General features: G+C 44.9%; 1 protein-coding gene across 2 annotated transcripts in view; it reads right to left on the bottom strand.

Moving 5' to 3' along the window:
- The window catches only part of LOC119174028 (aminopeptidase N), a 66662-nt gene that overhangs the window by 6389 nt on the left and 38854 nt on the right, over window positions 1-21419 (bottom strand). For both annotated transcript variants that reach the window (XM_075894804.1, XM_075894805.1), the window contains 9 exons: window positions 18955-19112; window positions 11443-11537; window positions 9127-9257; window positions 7487-7542; window positions 4270-4417; window positions 3748-3827; window positions 3576-3689; window positions 1564-1740; window positions 679-831 (listed from right to left, as the gene is read on the bottom strand). In XM_075894804.1, the coding sequence (XP_075750919.1) occupies window positions 679-831; window positions 1564-1740; window positions 3576-3689; window positions 3748-3827; window positions 4270-4417; window positions 7487-7542; window positions 9127-9257; window positions 11443-11537; window positions 18955-19112 (1112 nt within the window). The remainder of the gene's footprint in view (window positions 1-678; window positions 832-1563; window positions 1741-3575; window positions 3690-3747; window positions 3828-4269; window positions 4418-7486; window positions 7543-9126; window positions 9258-11442; window positions 11538-18954; window positions 19113-21419) is intronic.

The raw sequence follows: 21419 nt of genomic DNA, 5'->3' as shown, positions 1-21419 counted from the left end.
AACCGGATTTAAGCATATCATAGTTGAAATCAAGAAGAGGAAATCGACATGGGCCGGGCATGTAGCACGTAGACAGGATAACCGCTGGTCATTAAGGGTAACGTACTCGATTCCTAGAGAAGGGAGGCGGGTTAGGGGGGGACAGAAGTTTAGGTGAGCACATGAGATTAAGAAGCTTGCTGGTATAAATTGGCAGCAGCAAGCATAGGACCGAGTTGACTGGCGGAACATGGGAGAAGCCTTTGTCCTGCAGTGGACGTAGGCAGGCTGATAATAATAGTGATATATATATATATATATATATATATATATATATATATATATATATATATATATATATATATATATATATATATATATATATATATATATATATTGAGAGAGAGAGAGAGAGAGAGAGAGAGAGAGAGAAAGCACACGAGCGAGTACAGCCGCCACTGTGGTTAAGTGGTTATGTTGCTCGGTGGCTGATCCGAAGGTCGCGGGATCAAATCCCAGTGGCAGCGGCAACATTTTCGCTGGCAGCGGAAGTGCTTCAGGCCCACGTTCTTAGATTTCGATGCACGTTAAAGAGTTCCAGGTGGTCGAAGTCTCCGAATCTCCAATACGGCGTCTCTCATAATGAAATGATGGTTTTGGGACGTTAAGCGCCATCAGTGATATTATTTTGGTGCTCACTTGTCCAGCAGCGCTTTCCAGTTTTCAATGAAGAACTTGAGAGTGAGGTCACTGCCCTTGTTGGAGTAGGAGGCGCTCTCGAAGAAGTAGCCCACTGAGCTCTCCATGTTCTTGTTCAGGCTCGTCATGTTGCGCATGGAGAACGACAGCAAGCTGCGAGCCAAGATGAAGTAGGAGGTAATCTCTAGTGTAGAAACCTATACAATGTCTTAGTACTTTTTTGCTGGGATAGTTGGTACATCATAACGAGGGGAAATTTTGAGGCACCTGAAGAAAAAAGTAGAAGCAAATGGTAAGAGGCAAGTGATTTATTCGCAGGAAAAAGTTATGAAAGTATAGACGCCACCCCACACATGCGCAAACAGCACCGCTTCACGTAAACAGGCATATCTAGTCAAGCAACGAAGAGTGAAATTGAAACTTAGACGTGCGCAAAACTACTGACATGTACATAAGACGCCTTTTATCTTTATTCAAAACGCTTCCATTATTTCCCAGGCCAGAACATATGAGCTTTTGGCAACGACAGAAACGCTTGAAAACCTATAGCCTCGCAAGAGCAGGAATGGCGATGTGAAGGGAAATGTGCTGCCGAGCGACAGCTCATGTTCCCTAACTTACGTTGAAACACCGACCAGTTTACATCGGCCAGACCAGGTTTCCGTTGGCCGAATACGTCGGTGTTTGAACGTCGGAGTTAGGAACACGACCGGTATGGTCCGAGCCGTGCCGGTTAACCTAACGCCATACGTTCTGAATAACTTTAGATTTGCCGCGTGACAGGGGTAGATGTTGTTAGCGTACAGCTGCTGGACGCCACCTGGTTAGGCTCAGGGGTTACGGATTCCGCTCGAATGTGCGATGGTCGCAAACGGGAATGAATACCTGAGCAAGTTCTTGGTTTCGCCGGTGCACCCCAGGGCGCTGACGATGACGTGGGCCTCTTCGGCGCTGCTCGCGTCGCGGATGTGGTCAGCCAGGAAGCGCCAGTCCGTGTTGTCGCCCAGCCGAATGCCGTGGCACAGCGTCACCAGCGTGCCCGTCAGGTCACGTCGCAGAGCACTGCGTGATCCAACAAAACGGCGAGACGGGCTGGTTGGTGAACATTCGTGTTTAAAGCGAAATGTTTTGAAGTGCCCGAAAAAGACGAGACAGAAAAGCTGAGAAGCTGATAGGACAGCGCACAACTGAATTTTTCCTGAACAGAGTAACAACAAAAAATGAGTCATCCGTCCATTTACACGATAAAGCGTATGACTTTCTTGATAAGTGCAGATTGTTAGTTTCAATATATGTTCTTACCTTTGTTCTGTTTCTGAAGGGAAGTTGGGTCCTGTTGCTTGACTACGCATGTGCAATTGGGTCTGTAGTATTTTTAAATGTTTCATTCTGTTCAATGAAAACTCAGTTGCGAGAAAGCGCTGTCCTGTCAATTTCTTATCTATTCAGTCTTCGTTTTCGTAAAAAGCTTTTTGCTTTACATATGATAGTGATCCAGCGTCATCGGTCTTCAGTATCTGTCGATGTGAAGCAATTTCGGCAAAGCTTTGTGGCTCTGCTTTTTCATTCCCTCATTCAGGAATTCATAAGAGAAAAAAGGTGCAGAAATAGGGCGCCAGATCAAGACACCACAAATTTGCGCCACCCTATGAACAGAATGAAAAAAACTTTGGAAGCTCATGTGACGACGAATGGTGGCGCAGCTTGTCAAGCATTGGAGACAGGATAGGGCACACATGAAAGAGGTGTGTGAAGTATTACCTCGTTTGTGGACTTGAAGTCAACAACATTGACTTCTCGTATCTAAAATCTCGCGCGAAGTAGGTTGCCGATTTGTTAAGGCCGATTTTATCTACTGTTACAAACAATATTGGATATAACGAAATAATTTATAGGGCTAATAGTAATTCAGTATAATGATGTTTGGCTGCACACCTAATGAGTTAGGCTGAAGTCTAAGATAAAGCAAGTCAGCAGCACAAAAGCCCCTTGACAATCATCATCGTGCTGTAATTGTCAGTCCGCGTATCACTAACATATTCATTCGGGCTTTCGTTGTCTGGCACGGCCGCAGGTAGGCTGCGTTCAAGTCTTTTTTTAGGGGCGAAGTTCCTTGAGCCGTGGATTTTGCAGTGTTGTTGTTGTTGTTGTTGTTGTTGTTGTTGTTGTTGTTGTTGTTGTTGTTGTTGTTGTTGTTGTTGTTGTTGTTGTTGTTGTTGTTGTTGTTGTTGTTGTTGTTGTTGTTGTTGTTGTTGTTGTTGTTGTTGTTGTTGTTGTTGTTGTTGTTGTTGTTGTTGTTGTTGTTGTTGTTGTTGTTGTAATAGTAGTAGCAGCAGCACCAGCAGTTTTAGTGGTAGGTAGCCACCTCTTGTTTCGTCCTTGGAATGTCCGCTGGACGGCGGTACTTGTATACGATGAATATATGATAAAAAGATGCGAGATGACGATATTTGGAGTGTGCACTAGATGGATGGAGGGACGCATGGACGGACAGACAGACAAGCAGACGGACGGACGGATGAATGGACGGACCGACAGACAGACAGACGGACGGACGCTTCGCCCCACTCATCATCAATCACTCCATGAATATGCTGTAGTTTTAACTTTTTTAATTAAAAGTACCTTATAGGTTTGTAGGCATTGAGTAAGGGGGTTACAGTAAAATCAGCAATACACTCGCAATGAAGAATGTTACAGTGCAGGTTAATAATAACGACAACAAAACTCTTCGCAGTCATCGTTATTCGACAGTACAGAAAGTGCAGATCACAGCACGTGTATTAAAAGGAAGAGCAGTACTCCACAACATTAAAAAGAGCTTGAAATTTTAACGATAAATACTCCCAGGGCAATTTATATCACCAAAATTCATCTGATTATTCATGGCGACTCACTCTTTTAAGAGAAGAGGGCTGTTCATGAAGGCTTTGAAGTTTCGCAGGCATTTCTCGATGCAAGGTTGGTAGTTGTACTGGCAGGACCAAAAAACAACGTCCTTGCGAATCATCCTGCAAAGAAGCGTCTTTTGTCACTGCCGCTTGTGCAAGTGACAGTCTATAGCCTCACTTTCCCGGCATGCTCTCATTCTCCCGGGCTTCCCAGTGCAGGCGGTCGAAGTGGAATTTCAGCAGTCCCTTCATGTAAGTCTGCACAGAAAGTCACACATTCCCCGCTCTGAATATAGGGCAAGACAGGTCACCCGGCATGTACACTCGCACCCCTAAATATGACTGCTAAGAACTCCTCAATGATACTTGACTTTCACGTAAAACCAAAAACTGTTATTGTTAACTGAAACCATAAATCTGACTTAAAATTTTGAAACGACGGGCAATGAGGCTCCGAACGTCATTGACAGTCTCTTGCGACGAAAGAACGGAGGCGACAGAAACTCGGATAGGTGTTGAGAACGTTCTTATACAAAGATTTCTTTTACACATATATAATTTTGCCTCACTACCTGGGATATGACCGGTAACATGGATCTCAACGAATCACAGGGGCTTTGGTCTTAGCATGGCAATAAAGCAGTTCAATGGGAATTAATTTTGCTGGCACTACGAGGTAGCAATGAGCGAGGTTGCGCACCTGCCACTTGCCGTAGAAGTCCGTAGCTCGCAAGCGGCCGTCGAGCGCCTCGACCGTGTTCAGGGACGTCTTGAGCGGCGCGTACGCCGTCTCGCGACGCACGTAGTCCAGAATGTCCATGGCCACCGCGTAGCTCAAGTCTCCAGAGCTGCAAGTGAGCCGACTTGGTCACGAACGCAGTGTTGTTATCACACCAATGTGTACAGCCACGTCTAACGCGTGAGCAGCCGGCCTGGTGAAAAACGGAGGCGCACAACTGCTCCCTTGCACTGCGGGGTGACACCTTGCGGCACATCCATGCCTTGCAGCATTTGCGGGCTCTGACGCGGTGTGCCGAGGAACACACAAATGGTCTAATTTACATGCTGACCTGGTTTTCGGCGTCCAGATACCGAAAGATGGCGCCTCGATGCGCGAGCAGAGGAGTGGGCATCGAGGCACTCAAGAGAAACACGTGCCTGACAAACACTTGTTGCTTTGTATTTACTTAAAGCCTCACCTTTCTCGCCACGTGGTCCTTAAAGCTGAGAGGCAGCCTTGCTTTCCCTCATTATTTTTTTTTTGTAGTTTCGCGATTGCGGAAGAATTCGGTACCTATAGCGCTGACATAAAAAGTTGCAATCCCGCTTGCGTGCACTTTAACGAGTCTTATAGGTGATGCTTAGAATAATAAACAAATGTTGCTTGAGATCCGTCGTCTAAATCAAGCGTTTCATTTTCGGTATCGCAGTGACTATAATGATGGGGCCCGTCAACGCAGTACTTTTTTGTATTTGTCTTAGTCTGTAGTCGTCTTACATTTGTAGTCGTCTTAGACGCCACCACCTAGCTGTTCCGGTGGCGCAGTAGGTTGCCGTGCTGTTGGAGATGCGGTCGTACCACAGGTCAGTGGTTCAAATCCCGTTTTGTTATATTTCAATTTCTTTATAGTAATACCTCAATATTGACGTTATTGCTTCCCAGAAGTCATAATTTTGCTTTTTTGCAAGAAAATCACGTAGCTGTTTGTGCCAGTTGTTTAGCCCTACCACGTTAATTTTTCGAGGCGCAGTGCGTACGCTGTTGGTAGGTGAATTCAGTTCGAGTCGTGCTGACCAACTGAACTTTTCTTTCTTCTGCTTTCAATATTATTTCGAGTAATGTTGCCTATTTTAAGAGCAGTAGCCTACAGTGGAGCGATGGGAGGAAACGCTGGCCAGCGAGAACATGGACGATAAGCTGTGTCGAGGTTCTCGCTGACGGACCCGGCTCGCTGAGTGGCCGCTGGCGCAGAGCCCAGCTATTGTCCCCCCGCGAGATCCACAGCAGTGGTCGAGTTTTCACCACCACCATTAAAAGCGCGTGCACAGACACTACCGCATCGAGTAAATTAACACAGCGCCGTAACGATGTAACTATGTGGTGGCCCGTTTTAACAACGCTGCCTATATTGACGGGCCTCGTCATAGTGCTGCTGTTTGTGCTCTTACTGAAGTGATTGAAAACTTTTCGCTTCATCAACTCGGTCACACCTTGCGTTTGATCAAAGCCCGCAGCCACACCAGCCAGAACTTGCAAATAAAAGCATCCAGACGACCAGTCACGCCCACGACTTCAGCGCACTCGCATTTTAATCGCCGAGAACGATACGGAACATGTTTCGCTTCCTCAGCACAAGCATCGACTCAGGATGGAAAAACAGATAGAGAGAGCACACCACCGTGCGAGTATCTACTGCGCCGTAGAGAGCTCAAATGTCTATCTACGTTTCCATAGCAATAGCACACATTCATGGGACGAAAGCGATGTGCATATCCCCTTGTTTTAAGGAGCACATTCGATCACATGAATAATTCTGTGTGTGCAATTTCAGGCGAAGTAAGCCTGAACTCTGAGCTACATGTATTGTAGTTTTGGGACTTACTGAAACGTACTGTCTAAATGCAGAGCCTTCGGGATTGGAACACCTTCTATGCTGACCTGCACAACGTTTGGCATCGGCCCATACGTTGCCTTTATACAGCGACACGAAAAATACACTGAACGGATTAATTTGGGAACATCATATTATGTGTGACAAATTACTAGTTGTACCTACGGTATCAATGCAAAGGAACGGAAACCCCACCGAGGGTGGTTGTTGAAAGCGATAATAAAGTTAATTCGCAAGCATGCAAGGGAATCTGCATGTTCACCCAGCGCAATATAAATCGGAAATCATCGGGAAAGGTCTGCATTCTACGTTGGACGTAAAATAATGTTGATAGTTATATCCCCTATATGTGAACACGATTATCATTTTAAAAAACTAACAATACTTGAAACAATACTGAGAGAAGAAAATAAAAAAAAAAGATCGTGATTCGCACCGAAGTTGGACATTAACAACACTGTGTCATGAAATCCACAAGGTAGGGCTGTCCGACATCTGCTGCAGATAGCGACATGTTTTTCTTGCAGCGTTAATTTGAAAAAATAAAAAGGGGGGGGGGGTAGAAAAGTACAACATTCGAAAATGGAAATTCGAACTGACGACCTGCGTCACGACCACTTCTCCATCTGCGCGTCAAGCAGATACGCCACCAGAACTGCTAGACAGTGGCGTCTGAAACATTACTAATTTACGACAACTTGTGGGCCTCCTCACCGCGTAGTCTTTACGATGACGGGACCGTCGCTATATCTGCATCGTTAATATGACGGGTCCCATCACTGTTACGATTTCACTATGGTGACCGGCCCGCTCACTGTAACGATAGTATAGGTGACCAATAAAAGAGCGAGGGATTGTGGGATGCACCGTCTGCTACCGGCTTCCGGTTCGAGAAGAGTAGACGACGGCGAACCACTTCGCCGCAAGCCTCAGATTATTCGGCATTCGTGCGCGCGGTCGCCCGTTTATCTTCGTCCTGATAAACTATAGGTGGTTGTTCAGCCATTGGCTGCTCCAACTCGAGCGTGGAAGGCAAACACACGTATAGATTTGCAATGAATAAAGAAAAAAAAATGAGGTGGGACACGGCTGTGAAGAGAGCCACAGCGAAAGGTAGCCTTTGGGGAAGCCATAGTGTGCAAAAACCATTTCATCACAGGTACATGTGTATTCCACACTAAAGAAAGCTTACGCATGAATTTGCTCAGGGACACTTGATCGATCGTCCGCCCGTCCGCCCATGAGCGTTTTTTATGAAGCTGCGCCGGAAAAAAAAAACTAGCAAATAGGGCTTGAATTACTCACTGAGCCAGGTCACTTGCATCTTGAATCAGCTGCGCACGGTTGAGCACGGGTATCACCTGCAACAATATTTCGTTTTAAGTGCGTTTTATGTCCTATTTGCCTTCTTCGGCTACAGCACCAAGGGTACGCGATGGCAATGACGTTTCGCACCAGCATTTCTGGTACATGCGTCGCTGTACAGACATCTAAAGCTCGGAGCGATCTCGCAGCGTACCCCGTCGTCACAATGGTCTAGTGGCTAAGGCTGCTGACCCGCAGGTCGCGGGATCAAATCCCGCCTGTGGCGGCTGCATTTCCGATGGAGGTGAAGACGATGTATACGCCAATGTGCACATTAAAGAACCCCAGCTAGTCGAAATTTCCGGAGCCCTTCACTAAGGCGTCTCTCATATGGTGATTTTTGGACGTTAAACCCCCCATATCAATCAAATCATCAATTCCAGAGCATGTCAGGCAGATAGCGACATCTTTTAGGAGGAGTGCGTATGAGTTTACAATTCAGCACTCATGATTTACGTGAACAGCAGCAGCAACAGCAGCCCGACCACGCCCACTGCAGCGAAAATGCCTCTCCTGTGTTCCGCCAATAAACCCGGCCGTGTGCTTGCTGCTGCCGCATTGTACCTTAAAGCTTCTTATATGAACTGCACGATGCAATGAACGAAAATGGGCAGGGTATTTTACGTCACGGATTTCACCTGCTCCCGAAAACGCTTTAGTGCCGACGGTGAGTGTTATGAAGGCGGCAGTGATAGGCTGATAACAAGGAGATCAATCACCAGTCTTTATACCTAGCACATCTTTTATAAGCGGGACAAATAAGTTCAAGGCGAAATTTTGGTGATGACGGTAAAGTGAACGATGCAATTTATGGACACTTTGAAGGCGATACCCTAGGCTGTATTTTTATGAGCACACAGATGCTACTTCAGGGGTGCAAACAAGGTGTTGAGCTGGACGGATATCATAATGAAAAGTTAGTTTTCGCACTTCAGTCACCATAAAAACTTTCTCAGGCCGGAAAACCTGTGGTTTCATTATCGGATAAAGGCGGTTATCTGCTCAAAGCAGTTCAACCAGCGTATACTACACATAACCAGTAGCTAATACAGCAACATTTTACAACGTTTTCTAGTATTATTGTATGTACGGCGGGTATTTCCTTAACGGGATTACATGACTTCATTGTTCGCAGATAATGAGTTGCACTTTCTTCAACTCTTCCGGTAGTCCTCATGGTCTTCACTTCACCCTATCTGATAAAAGCTGGTTCCACCCGAGACCTGCGAACTCGTCAACTTCGCTACTCCATCTAACCTGTTGCCATCCTCGGCTTTTTTTTGTTTGTTGTTTGATTGTTTGTTTCCATTGTATCCCATGTGTTGCTATAGGTGACCACCCTTTGCCTGTATTACGTGTCATTGTTTCAGGAACGCTTTAAGTGAAACACCCTTTAACATTTCAGAGTACTTTGCAATGCAATGCTGCTAACAACAGCACTGAGGCTTCGCTATCTGAGAAACAGTAACCGAATGGTTCATAACAAAATGTAACACAGGGCTGGTCAGGGGTTCCTAATGATGCTTAGTTTTCTGAAGTGGTCAGACGCGCTTCGTTGTAGTGATACGACGTATATACACCTCAGGAGCAACGAGCAGTTGTCGTCGAAGAAGTTCCCAGTTTTCCACGTCGTAGTTGACCTTGTAATAGCCGGCCGACTGCAGGTTCACAATGATCCACTCGTTCTTCTCGGGAAGATTTTGCAGCATGGCTGAATAAAGAAAAAATATATACTGGTGACGTCGGCTGCATGGTTAATGGCAAGGAACCCCATGAAGAGTACAACACTGAAAATCTACGGGCAGGAAGGGCCGACACTTGGGCAAACAAAAAATAACAGGTAACCTCATTGTTATCTGTTATGAGGTTTTAATGATAAGGAGGTTTTAGTGATATCCGCGGTTTTACAAGATCAAAACTACAATCAAAATCGCGCCTTAGCGGACGTCTCATAAAGCCCGCAGAAACAGCAGAGCAACACTCGAGTTTCGCTTTCACCGAAATGTGACCGCTGCGGCTGGAATCGAACCAGAGTCTTTCGGATAACTAAACTAGCACAGCAACCAGAGTTGTCCCTATCGTTACGCAGGAAGATGCGGTTGAGCTGATAAGGCCACATCAGTAGGAAATTTTTATCAGTGTAACGCTGTCTGTTCGTGTCTCCGTGGCAACCAAGGTTTATGTAAGAAAAATCAGGTGTTGGCACTAAGCGCGCCTTAGCGGCCAGATAATGTTAGGTCGCTCGGGCGCACACTGTTGTTAGCCGTCAGATGGCGCCGCGGCCAACGTACCCAACGAAGCAGTGCTGGCGCTATGAGATTCCTCTGTCTGCCCAACGTTATCGTTCCTAGTGGCGTGACTCACACTCAAAGCGCGAAGAAAATTCGTTATTTTAGATTAAACTATGAAGCTTCACCAGGTTTAAATATTCATTACAATGAAAATGTATTGTGTAGGCTGGGAACGTAGTCAACACGGATCGATCGGGGAGTGCTGAAAGGTACGTTCGCTCGCTTGCTCTTGTATATTTGTCTTTTTACAGCATTATTTGATGTAGAGAAAAACAAATTTAAAAACAACGTTAGTCAGTTCGTTAGTCCTCCATTAAAATATTTCCCTTTGGGGGAAAATGCAAGGAACTCCCACGTTATTAGATGCAGGAGCATCTGAAACAGTCTCAGATGGTCGAAAGTATTTAGGAGCTCTCGACTATGGCATCCCTCATAATCAAATCTTGGTTTTGATACGTAAACCCCCCGTAATAATTATTACCCCTCTACCAAAAGAGGATAGTTACCGCACCAGAAACGTATTTCATGCGTATCGCTGCTTTCATTTACACAGGAAATCGTTGAATCATAGCTGCATTTCTTTCGTGTGAACGCGATATAAATAATTATTTGAAACGCGCAATTATTCTATATCAAGCACACAAGAGAAATGGAGTTGTTCCGCGAAATATATAAATATTTGAACCACGCAAGTATTTCATAAACGGCGCACTAAAGCAATGCGGTTGTTCGTGGTTGGATTTTACTGTGAGCATTCACATATTTATGCCAACGATAACTTTCACATATCACTTTGAAGAGAAGCACACGTTCGGCACAAGTCCGAGAGCCAGAACGGCAGTTCAGTACTAAACACATTCCACCCATTGCTGGAACCAAGAACCGAACACCTGCCCCGCCGCGGTGGTCTAGTGGCTAAGGTACTCGGCTGCTGACCCGCAGGGCGCGGGTTCGAATCCCGGCAGCGGCGGCTGCATTTCCGATGGAGGCGGAAATGTTGTAGGCCCGTGTGCTCAGATTTGGGTGCACGTTAAAGAACCCCAGGTGGTCTAAATTTCCGGAGCCCTCCACTACGGCGTCTCTGATAATCATAGAGTGGTTTTGGGACGTTAAACCCCACATATCAATCAATCAAGAACCGAACACCTGAGACCTTCGAATAACGCGGTATACATGAACCTCTCGGCAATTTGATGTCACCTTCATCGATAGAATAACATTAAACACACGCGAACAGTAAAGAAAACTGGCTTCTAAAGTGCGTGGTCACGCATGCTAACAACAAGATTGACAGCAAGCGAGTTTCTGCCGAGCGTGCCGCCGAGACGGCTGACCCCACTCGTTTTAACGCGATCTAGGAAGGCACTGCTGAAGCTGCTAGATAACTGATAACGGCCCGAACATTATCTGGACGCGCTGGGATTGCCCTTTCAAGGCGTTACGGGGAGAATGTCAGCACCTGTATATTTTTACACCGTGGTGACAACGCACCGCACCACGTTCCCCCCACCGCAGTTGTTGGAACGATGCCAAGTAGGTCAAGTCACCGCTGCGCGTTAATATATATATCACAGTAAAGAAGTAAAGAGATATCGCGAAGCTTACCTTTTTTAGTTTTCATCCACATGACGGTTTCCGTGTTAGTAAAATTCTTGTGTTCAGCATCTGTGTACGTGATAGGAATGATCCAAAATCTTGACCTGCACAGAGAGGTAAGAGTAAAGCTCCAACGATTGCCGAACAAGCTCTAAAGAAAGACAGAAATGTTCACTTTTACGCTCATTGTGGCAAAAGTAACATACTAACTTGAAATAATTTACATTGTTAGGGGAAACAATTCGGCAGATCCTCCGTACCTGGGAATCGACGTTATGCGAAGCATGCGGAGGGAAGGTGACTGTGTTGCATTTTTTTTATAGAGCGACACTTCATGAATTGACGGTGAATGTATGTACATATGTTGCATGCACAGACATATGTTGAAGAGTTGCAGATGTTCATATAACCAGTTGTTTGCACTTGCGCAACGATGCCAACTGGAACATGCGTATAAGCAACGCCAAAAGCTGATATGGAGCGTTGATGCTCGCGAGGATGCTGCCCTGGACAATGCTACATAAATCAAATTCAGCGCGTGGAAACTAAGCTCAATTGACGTTAACCTGACATGACGGCTGTATCAAAAGAATACATATGTAATGCTTATTAAATTGGGTAGGCAGCACTGCAACCACTATTGACGTTTCACGAAGATTGGTGTCTACTTCAAAAGTAGTTCCGAGACTTGGCGTAGCTCTGTGGTAAAATGCTTCATTACCACGCAGAATGCGTGGGTTTGATTCCTGCTCGGACCCTGTCCTTTATTCTGTGCATTCGTGAAGTCGACGCTACCGATATCGGTTATTTGTTAACGCTCGCGCGTTAAAATTGCCCATGTGTGTTCGCGTTGTTCCTGGGTGTCATGTGTGTTCTCGTCATTCCTGGGTGTCAATCACATGCGGCACATACCCGCATATCAGGGGCCTATACCCGCCCGTGGGTATGTGCCACTGCCTGGTGGGAAGTGCTTGACGACGTACGCGACGGGATTGTGACATTATTCATGTCTTGATCAGTGCGTCATATTCGTCAAACCATCTTACCCACCCATGCTAATTTTGGTTCACGCCAAGTTAAAGGGGTGACCACGAGAGCACCCAAACGTAAGCGTACAGACAGACAGACAGACATAGACAGACAGACAGACAGACAGACATAGACAGACATAGACAGACAGACAGACAGACAGACAGACAGACAGACAGACAGACAGACAGACAGACAGACAGACAGACAGACAGACAGACAGACAGACAGACAGACAGACAGACAGACATACATACATACATACATACATACATACATACATACATACATACATACATACATACATACATACATACATACATACATACATACATACATACATACATACATACATACATACATACATACATACATACATACATACATACATACATACATACATACATACATACATACATACATACATACATACATACATACATACATACATACATACATACATACATACATACATACATACATACATACATACATACATACATACATACATACATACATACATACATACATACATACATACATACATACATACATACATACATACATACATACATACATACATACATAGATAGATAGATAGATAGATAGATAGATAGATAGATAGATAGATAGATAGATAGATAGATAGATAGATAGATAGATAGATAGATAGATAGATAGATAGATAGATAGATAGATAGATAGATAGATAGATAGATAGATAGATAGATAGATAGATAGATAGATAGATAGATAGATAGATAGATAGATAGATAGATAGATAGATAGATAGATAGATAGATAGATAGATAGATAGATAGATAGATAGATAGATAGATAGATAGATAGATAGATAGATAGATAGATAGATAGATAGATAGATAGATAGATAGATAGATAGATAGATAGATAGATAGATAGATAGATAGATACGCTGAAAGTTGCCCAAGTTCGCTAAGAAATGCTTCGCATTCAAATCAAAGCTCCACTTTAGCTCAAGAAAAATACCGGAGAATATGCGGCGCACTGCCATCGTACACTGTTGAAGGATAGTTATCGCAAGTACTCAGTATGTAAAAAAAAAGTCATTTACTTAGAACAAATTTATCGAAAGACAGTCTGGCGTGCCTTGTAACCTGAAATTTACATCTCACTGTGTTGTTTATAAAAAAAAAAGTGCGAAAAAACTGATTGGCCTGCACGGAACATGCACCACAATCGCAGCGAAAGCTGGAAGAGCGGTATTTCAGAGCTTTTCTTAAAGCCTTGGGAAACTGCTACAAGTGCACTTGCAGGGTACCCACTACGCCACCAATCATAATTTTGGTGTAGTAAGGAGGCATTCATTACGCCATCCTCCGTCAATCTTCGGAGAAGCGTGGTACCCGCTGCACACTTGCAAGAAATCTGGTGCAATTTTCTGATATTGTGGCTAACGACAACGAGAATTATGCCTGAAGCTTTTGTAATGGGTCGGAGCATTCGACGACCCACTCGTTACGCACTTCGCAATGTTGGACGCCTGGTTATTCCTTTGCTGTTCTAAAACGCTTTATTACTCATATTAACGCGATTCCTTTCCGAGCAGTGATCATACCTACTTAAGGTCAGTTTGCAACGGAGTTTCAAGCACTGGCGCCGCTCTGCGGTAGAATACTGGGCTGGACCAGATTTCGTTGTTTCTTTGGTGTGCGATACTGGTTGCTGGCTGTGCCAGTGGAGAACTACAGCGTACGCGACGCCTGTTGTGATTTCATAACAGGTTTCGCTGTATTAGAAGCCGAAGAAGCGCCCATGGCGGTCGGGCCGTAGGGGAAGCTCATATTTGTTCAGCGAACTGGTGGTGCAAGAGCTGAACAACTGACGAAGAGAGAACCACACAGCATGCGTTTTCTTCCTTGATCCGTTGTCTGTTATGTAGACAACCTCTTGATCATTTTAGTGGGATAATCAGGGTTAACAGTGGAAGCGCCTCAGACTGGCTGACCGATGTTTCGATAGGAAGACCTATCTTCTTCAAAGGCGCCGTGTCATCCTTGGCGTGTTAGTTTTAAAGGTTTAGTGCTGACGTCAACTGCTGGTGGTGGCGTGTGTCTCTGTTGGTATTCGCCGTCTGAAAAGCAAAGAAACTATAAAACAGAAGAGGTGCTGTCCTCGCTTCCCTTCAAGATTGATTGATTGATTGATTGATTGATATGTGGGGTTTAACGTCCCAAAACCACCATATGATTATGTCGCTTCCCTTCAAGTCAGGTGGAGGTGGTTGTGATTCGAAATTGTTGCGAGTTCAAAATTCAAAAGTGAGTTCATCGCAGCTTATCTTTGGAATTCAGGATTTTCAGCTAGACAGAGTGATATCGATAGTTAAGCTTGGTGTTGCGTTTCAACTACTCAAGCAGTGTTATGACAAGCGTGGGTGACATATGTTGGCGCGATACAGCACGCAAGACAATTGCTGCTGTGCGCAAAGAACAGCGCCCTGACATTTTGGTTGCCTCAACGTATAGGCACGATCAGAAGCGCCGCTAGTGTGGACGAGGCATTGCTTCTCGAAGGTGGACTATATGACACAGACGGAAGATAACGATGTTAGGCACTGTCCAGTAACTATTAGATAATGTTGAGCATAGTTTTGATGTTATGATGAGTCTGACTACATCCTGCCTCATATTCCATTTCTTGATCGTCCACCCATGTCGGAACTCATCATCAGTTCTGCAGGAATTGAAAAGGCCATTGAGTCTATCTTCGTCTACAGAAGTTGACAACATGAGCTAAAAAATACTGAAAAGTACAAAACATGTATGTAGTGTCATTCTTCAAAGCAATTTTCAGCAGTCACTTTCGACTCGAGTGGTGCCACGAAACTGGAAAGTAGGAAAGGTCATTCCTGTCCCGCCCATAAAAAGTATGTCTTCCTCCCCTAACAGCTATCGACCCATATCATTGTCGTATGTTCGCTGTAAACTAATGGAGCACATCATTTACGCCCACCTAGCTAATTATCTTCTTTCTGTTGATTACTTCCACCCAAACCAGCAAGGTTTCCGAAAAGGCCTTTTTTGTGAAACGCCGTTAGCATTATTTTTAATTACAATAGCTTGATGTTAACGTACGAGTAGATGCTCTATTCTTAGATTTGGAGAAAGCCTTAGACAAGGCCCTACATTAAAGACTTTTTAAGCTGTCACGCCTGAACCTTCACCAGCTTGTACTAGTACTAAACTGGATCTAAGTTTTTTTTTTTTTTTTTTTACTAAGAAAACACGATGTGTCTGTGTAAGCACTCACTCTTTGCAGTCATCTCTCGTTAAGTGAGGGATTCTACAGGGGTCTGTACTTGGCCCTCTACTCTTTTTAATATATATGAACGACCTACATACTGACATTTCATTTAACACCAGATTATTCGTTGACGACTCCGTCACCTATCGGCCAATTCACAACAACAACATCCCAGCGCTTCAGTCTTACCTAAAGAACATAAATGACTGGTGCTCAAAACGGCTTATGTCCCTAAACGTCAATAAGGCATATCTTTTTTCACTGCAGGAAAGACTAACGTGCACCTCAATATCTTCTTTATAATTCCCTTGTTCAATCTGTTACTTCATATACGGATATCTCTGCATTGAACTCCCTACTGATCTTTCTTGGATGCCCCACATCACCAATATAAGGAACAAAGCTGAACGCGTACTTGACTATACCTACGCCGGTACTTACGCCTAGCCCCACCTTCAGTAAAACTATTATCATCTAACACTCTACTGCGACCAAACTTAGAAAAGGCATGCGTCATATGGGATCACTTCAAATATAACCTGATTCAAACAATAGAATATTTTCAGAATTGTGCGACCTGGTTTAACGTTTCTGATTATTCATACAACAGCAGCATTACCGAGCTAAAATATCGCGTTAGCTTTCCCGATCTTGCTGTTCGTCGCGAAATCGCCTGCCTTTGTCTTGTTCTTAAATTGTATCACGCTGCCCCTCACACATCTGTGATCATTCCAGCTCATCACCATTCTAGCAGACTCAACCAGACCAACGCCGTTCTCCCGCCCCATGCTCGGACTGTAGCTCACTCATCGTCCTTGCGCCTAAAAGCTGGAACGCTCTACCTGCCGGTACCGTTCACCACTCCAGCTCAGTACTCTTCAAAGAAGAAGTTGTGAAACAGTGCTTATGTTGAATTGTTGACCACCCCTCATGTAAAACCCCTAAACTGGGGACGTGGAGGTAACTGAAATAATAAATAAATAAATAAATAAATAAATAAATAAATAAATAAATAAATAAATAAATAAATAAATATGCTTTGTGCTGAGGCCATCGGTGATTGTAATGTGAGGTTTAACGGCCCAAAACCACCATATGATTATGAGAGACGATGTAGTGACGGGCTCCGGTAATTTTGACCACCTGGGGTTCATTAACGGGCACCAAATCTGAGCCAACAGGCCTACATCACTCTCGCCTCCATCGAAAGTGCAGCCGCCGCAGCCGGGATTCAATCCCGCTTCCTGCGGGTCAGCGCCCGAGCTCCTTAGCCACTAGACCACCACGGCGGGGCTGGACTGAGGCCAGTACTTATACAGATCATCTCAGAAATAACTGAACAAAGTTCTTTTCGTTACCGGAAAAAATGAGGATACGATTGAGTCCAGCGTACATGGGGCATTCAATTATCTTCGTTGTATTCTTGTTTTTTTTTTTATTATGCATTTCTGAGGACCCCTACTGCGTTCCAGCCGCAAAACTGTAGCACATTAGTGGTTGAAAGGGTGCCATTGACTTTCAAGTAAAAGTCCCCACACGATGAGCAGAAAGTCACCGAAATTCGCCATTTTTCAAGAACTATCAACAAAAAAGTCGCCACTCTAGATGTATTTGCATGCCTAGTAAAAAAGTTGGACATTGTGTGGTGCCCTGCACAATGCACTACTATCAATAATCCCTAAACTATATTCACATTTTTCATTGCCAGTCGCATTTCCCGATTTATTATGGGAGTGCTTGGTGCGCCTGGTTCCCCGACTAGACGTGAGATGCACTTGGTGGCGCAAGAGCTGCACTTGTTATGAATGGAACGCTCATGACCATCCTCCCATAGCAATCTGCTGAACACCGGAAAAAACGGAAATAACTTATTCGTAAGTACTGTGTAACCTTCACAATGCACGCACCAAGTTTTTTGCGTGGCCAAGCTTATGCTACACATTAGCCTCACTGATGTAGCTGAAGGCCGCTCAGAGAGTCTGGCTTCTTGGTAGACCGAAAAATGGGTTAACAAAAATAAGCTCTACGTAGTGAATACTGCAGCAGTGACAAAGTCGAGCAGCATTAAAAAAATGGAGCTATGTTCGAAACACGCGGCTTAATTATCATCAAGCCACTACAGAAGTCAAACTTTAGAGAAGCCTAAAGCATCTTGAAGAACTTATTTCATTCCGCGGCCTCGCGGCAAGCGAACCATCCACTGACTTACACTTTGCCGGTAGGCTGCTGGGTGACGCACCAGCACCTCCGTAATCTAGATTAATTAGAAAAACACGACTGACGCACTGAATTGCGCAAAAAGTGTGACTTTTACATGTTAGTTCAAAGGAAGAAAAATGACAAGATGTTGCCCATTCATTAGGAAGACACTGAGCACATAATGCATGATAGACGTAAGCCGAAAACTGCCAGAAATTCGCCATGTCGCCATTACTAATATTAGGTCGCCACGAGCCTCTCGAATTCGCCAACTTGGCAAAAAGTATCCACCAGTGGCAACCCTGGTTGAAATCAAGATAATAGAAGCTAAGAGAAAATAGAACCTTGAATAAATGCAAAATCCTTCAATAAGACGATGTCGCTTCATCAGGGCGACAGTCAGTTTCGCTATTGAAGGACTTGTAGAAACGTCGGCTCCAACACACACACACCCTGTTTGCGAATTTGTCATCTCTCCAAAAGCGGTTTAATTTTAGGCCAACGCACGTCGATAGTATCCACCATACAGTTTCCTCAAATTAAGTATAGGGGACTCGGTCGCTTCGATCGTTCAGCGACCATGGGAATGATGGGTAGTACACGGATTTGCATAGTCTTTGTACTTGCCGGCCTCGAATCGCAATTGTGGCTAAAATTATTGCTGTGTTTTGGTTTTGTTTTCAATGAAAGAAAAAGCCCTTTTGAGCCTCGTGACCCGATTTGGAATGGCAACCTTAAACCATTAATAGTGAAGTGTAATTGCTGAAGATCTACCCATTTTCGTTTCGTGACAAAACAGCTTCAAGCCACGCGCGCACAAGCGCAGAATAGACAAATCCGTGTACTACCCATCATTCCCATATTCGCTGAAGCGCCGTGTACTGCAGCTCCCATAGACAGTGGAGCCACAGTTCACTCTAGTGTATCTATGCAGTACATAGACTCACCAGCTCCGAGGAAGAAGAACAGATACACGTGGTAAGGGCGCTCCGTGTTCCCCATACTCACTCGTCGGGCCTGACGCAGTGGTGCCTCTGGGTGAGTAAGGCTGTGCGCGCTTCGTAGTCTCGCACAACGTCCACCACCGGGTAACCAGGCTGCCTGGTCCACGTGTCCATCACTTCCTTGACGTCCACTCGGACACGGGGACCACCTTCGGGTTGGGCCTGCGTGTAGGGAGAAGTGGCAACAGCACTCTTTTTGTCGAGAAAGCAAGGAACATAACGTGCTGCAGAGAGAGAATACATTCACAAGTGTGATGAAGAAACATCCGCGAGATTTTTTATGTATTGTCTCGGCTTTTTTTTCGTCGTCACCGCCGCCATCGCCGTCATTCACGTGTATATATCTATATGTATATACGGGAAAGAATGCGCTAGCCTCGTCTTTTTGCGGAGCGAACGCCACATTTCCGGCCGCGGTCGTCTGCGCGCATGCTTATCTCGTGATCGAACAAAATGAGGGGGAGGGGGGGGGGGCGCTTGTGGTTGCCGCCTTATCGCGGCAATGATCAGCGCGCACCTTGTGCCCCCACAGCAGGCAGGAGCTTCTACAAACTGCGCTCTTAACACACACACATAAAAACGGTGCCAAGAGTGTACCTGGAGCGGCCATGTTCTCTTACACAGGCATTTTGTAGAGTTACGTGAGATCGGATCTGATTGAGTTGACGGCCAGCCTCACTTCGTATAACATTGCAATTTGTCGCTATCCCATTCGTTGCTTCACCTTTTCTGTGAAACTGATTTTGTGCAATCATCCCTGCCATAGTCGCGAACTGCACTTGACGACATGCGCACAAGTATACATAGCCACCGAGAAAGCTTCTTGAAACACAGCTAGGTATCCAGTGGCTACGCACGTTTTGCAGGTTCTGTACGCTTTGTCATAAGTTATTCAAGCCTGATGCGCAGTGAAGGTTCTCATTGTGTTCTCACAATTTCATGCATTTACGGACAGAGACAAGCCAATACCACAATCGCCTTTATGCCCGTGTCTGCATGGCTTACCGACCATGCACATTTGGCCAAAGTGTAATGCGCATGGTTGGTAAGTAAAATTTCAAAATATCAGGCTACAGCAAGCCAAAGTGTATGTATACACATGCCAGCTTATACGCAAAGCCACTACTGCCGAGTGTGTTCAGCTGGTCCTCTTCAATGTATCCCCACGCATGCAGACGTGTGCCACACTGTTGTGAGAGCGTCGTTAGAGGCATGTTCTACAAGACTACAGCATCTTACCTACATTGATCATACGGCGCTTACCATATAAATTCGCCGAACAAACATGAACAAAAGAGAGACTGTAAAAAGGGTCAAAGTTAACAGGCTTTTTTCTTTAATTCCTTCATCTGCCAGTACCCATACTTCAGCTTCTTGTAGTTTGTACTCTTCTATGTTACAGCTTTTCATGACTTTTTGGCAAAATGACTCTATAGAAATTGAAAATAGGAGGGAAGGCAAAGGACAGCTCTGTCGTACAGAACGTCTGACTTCAATTCCGCTGATAGATCACCTTTCGCGGCAGCGTCATAGCGCCCTCGTCAGCGCCGCAAAGAATGCTCGAGTACTCAAGGTCGTCTACACTCCCCCTGCCCGCCCGGTGAGCCAGTGTTTCCCCACTCATACTAGCCACAGTAGTTGCTGCCAATGGGCTGTTTCTGTAGCGCTGCAACGCGTCCATCATGGGCTGCTTCTTTTACTGCGATAGCAATTATATGGACACTCTCGGCTGAATTTTGCCGCCGGCGTCAGCGATACTTTCATAATCTTTACAAAACACAGCTATATTATCTGCGTATGCCAGTACCCGTACAACATTCACAAACAAATGTACATAAAACAAAGGACAAACATGAACAAAAGAGAGACTGTAAAAAGGGTCAAAGTTCACAGGCTTCTTTTTTTTTTATTCCTACATCTGTAGAAGGCTTTCTACTTAATGAAGCCATTCGGGCACCTCTTATTGAACCTTTTGTGATTCCACGAATGAACAGACAGATTGAAAGAAGCATTGCCGAACCGGAGGTGCATTAACATCAGCATGGCGCACCGCCATTGTAGATTGCCATATACTGTGCAGGCCCAGTAACATAACTGGGTCGAAAGGTATTCCTTCTTCATTTGATACTGATAGAAATCTGATGCCGTAGCCATCAAGAGGCTGATCCTTTTTTCAAAGTTCTTTGGAGAACACCTCAGAAAAAGATTGCATCCCAGCAGTCCGGGAAAACGTGTTCGATTGTTTCCGGTTTTTTTTTTTTTTTGCGGAGAAGACATTGAATGATTTATATGTGGGGTTTAACGTCCCAAAACCCCCATATGATTATGAGAGAGCCGTATTGGAGGGCTCCAGAAGTTTCGACCACCTGGGGTTCTTTAACGTGCGCCCAAATATGAGCACATGGGCCTACAGCATTTCCGCCTCTATCGGAAATGCAGCCGCCGCAGCCGGGATTCGATCCCGTGAAC

The sequence above is a fragment of the Rhipicephalus microplus genome, chromosome 5 (genome assembly GCF_043290135.1).
Source record: "Rhipicephalus microplus isolate Deutch F79 chromosome 5, USDA_Rmic, whole genome shotgun sequence".
Taxonomy (NCBI): domain Eukaryota; kingdom Metazoa; phylum Arthropoda; class Arachnida; order Ixodida; family Ixodidae; genus Rhipicephalus; species Rhipicephalus microplus.
This window is presented reverse-complemented; position numbering and strand designations above follow the sequence as displayed.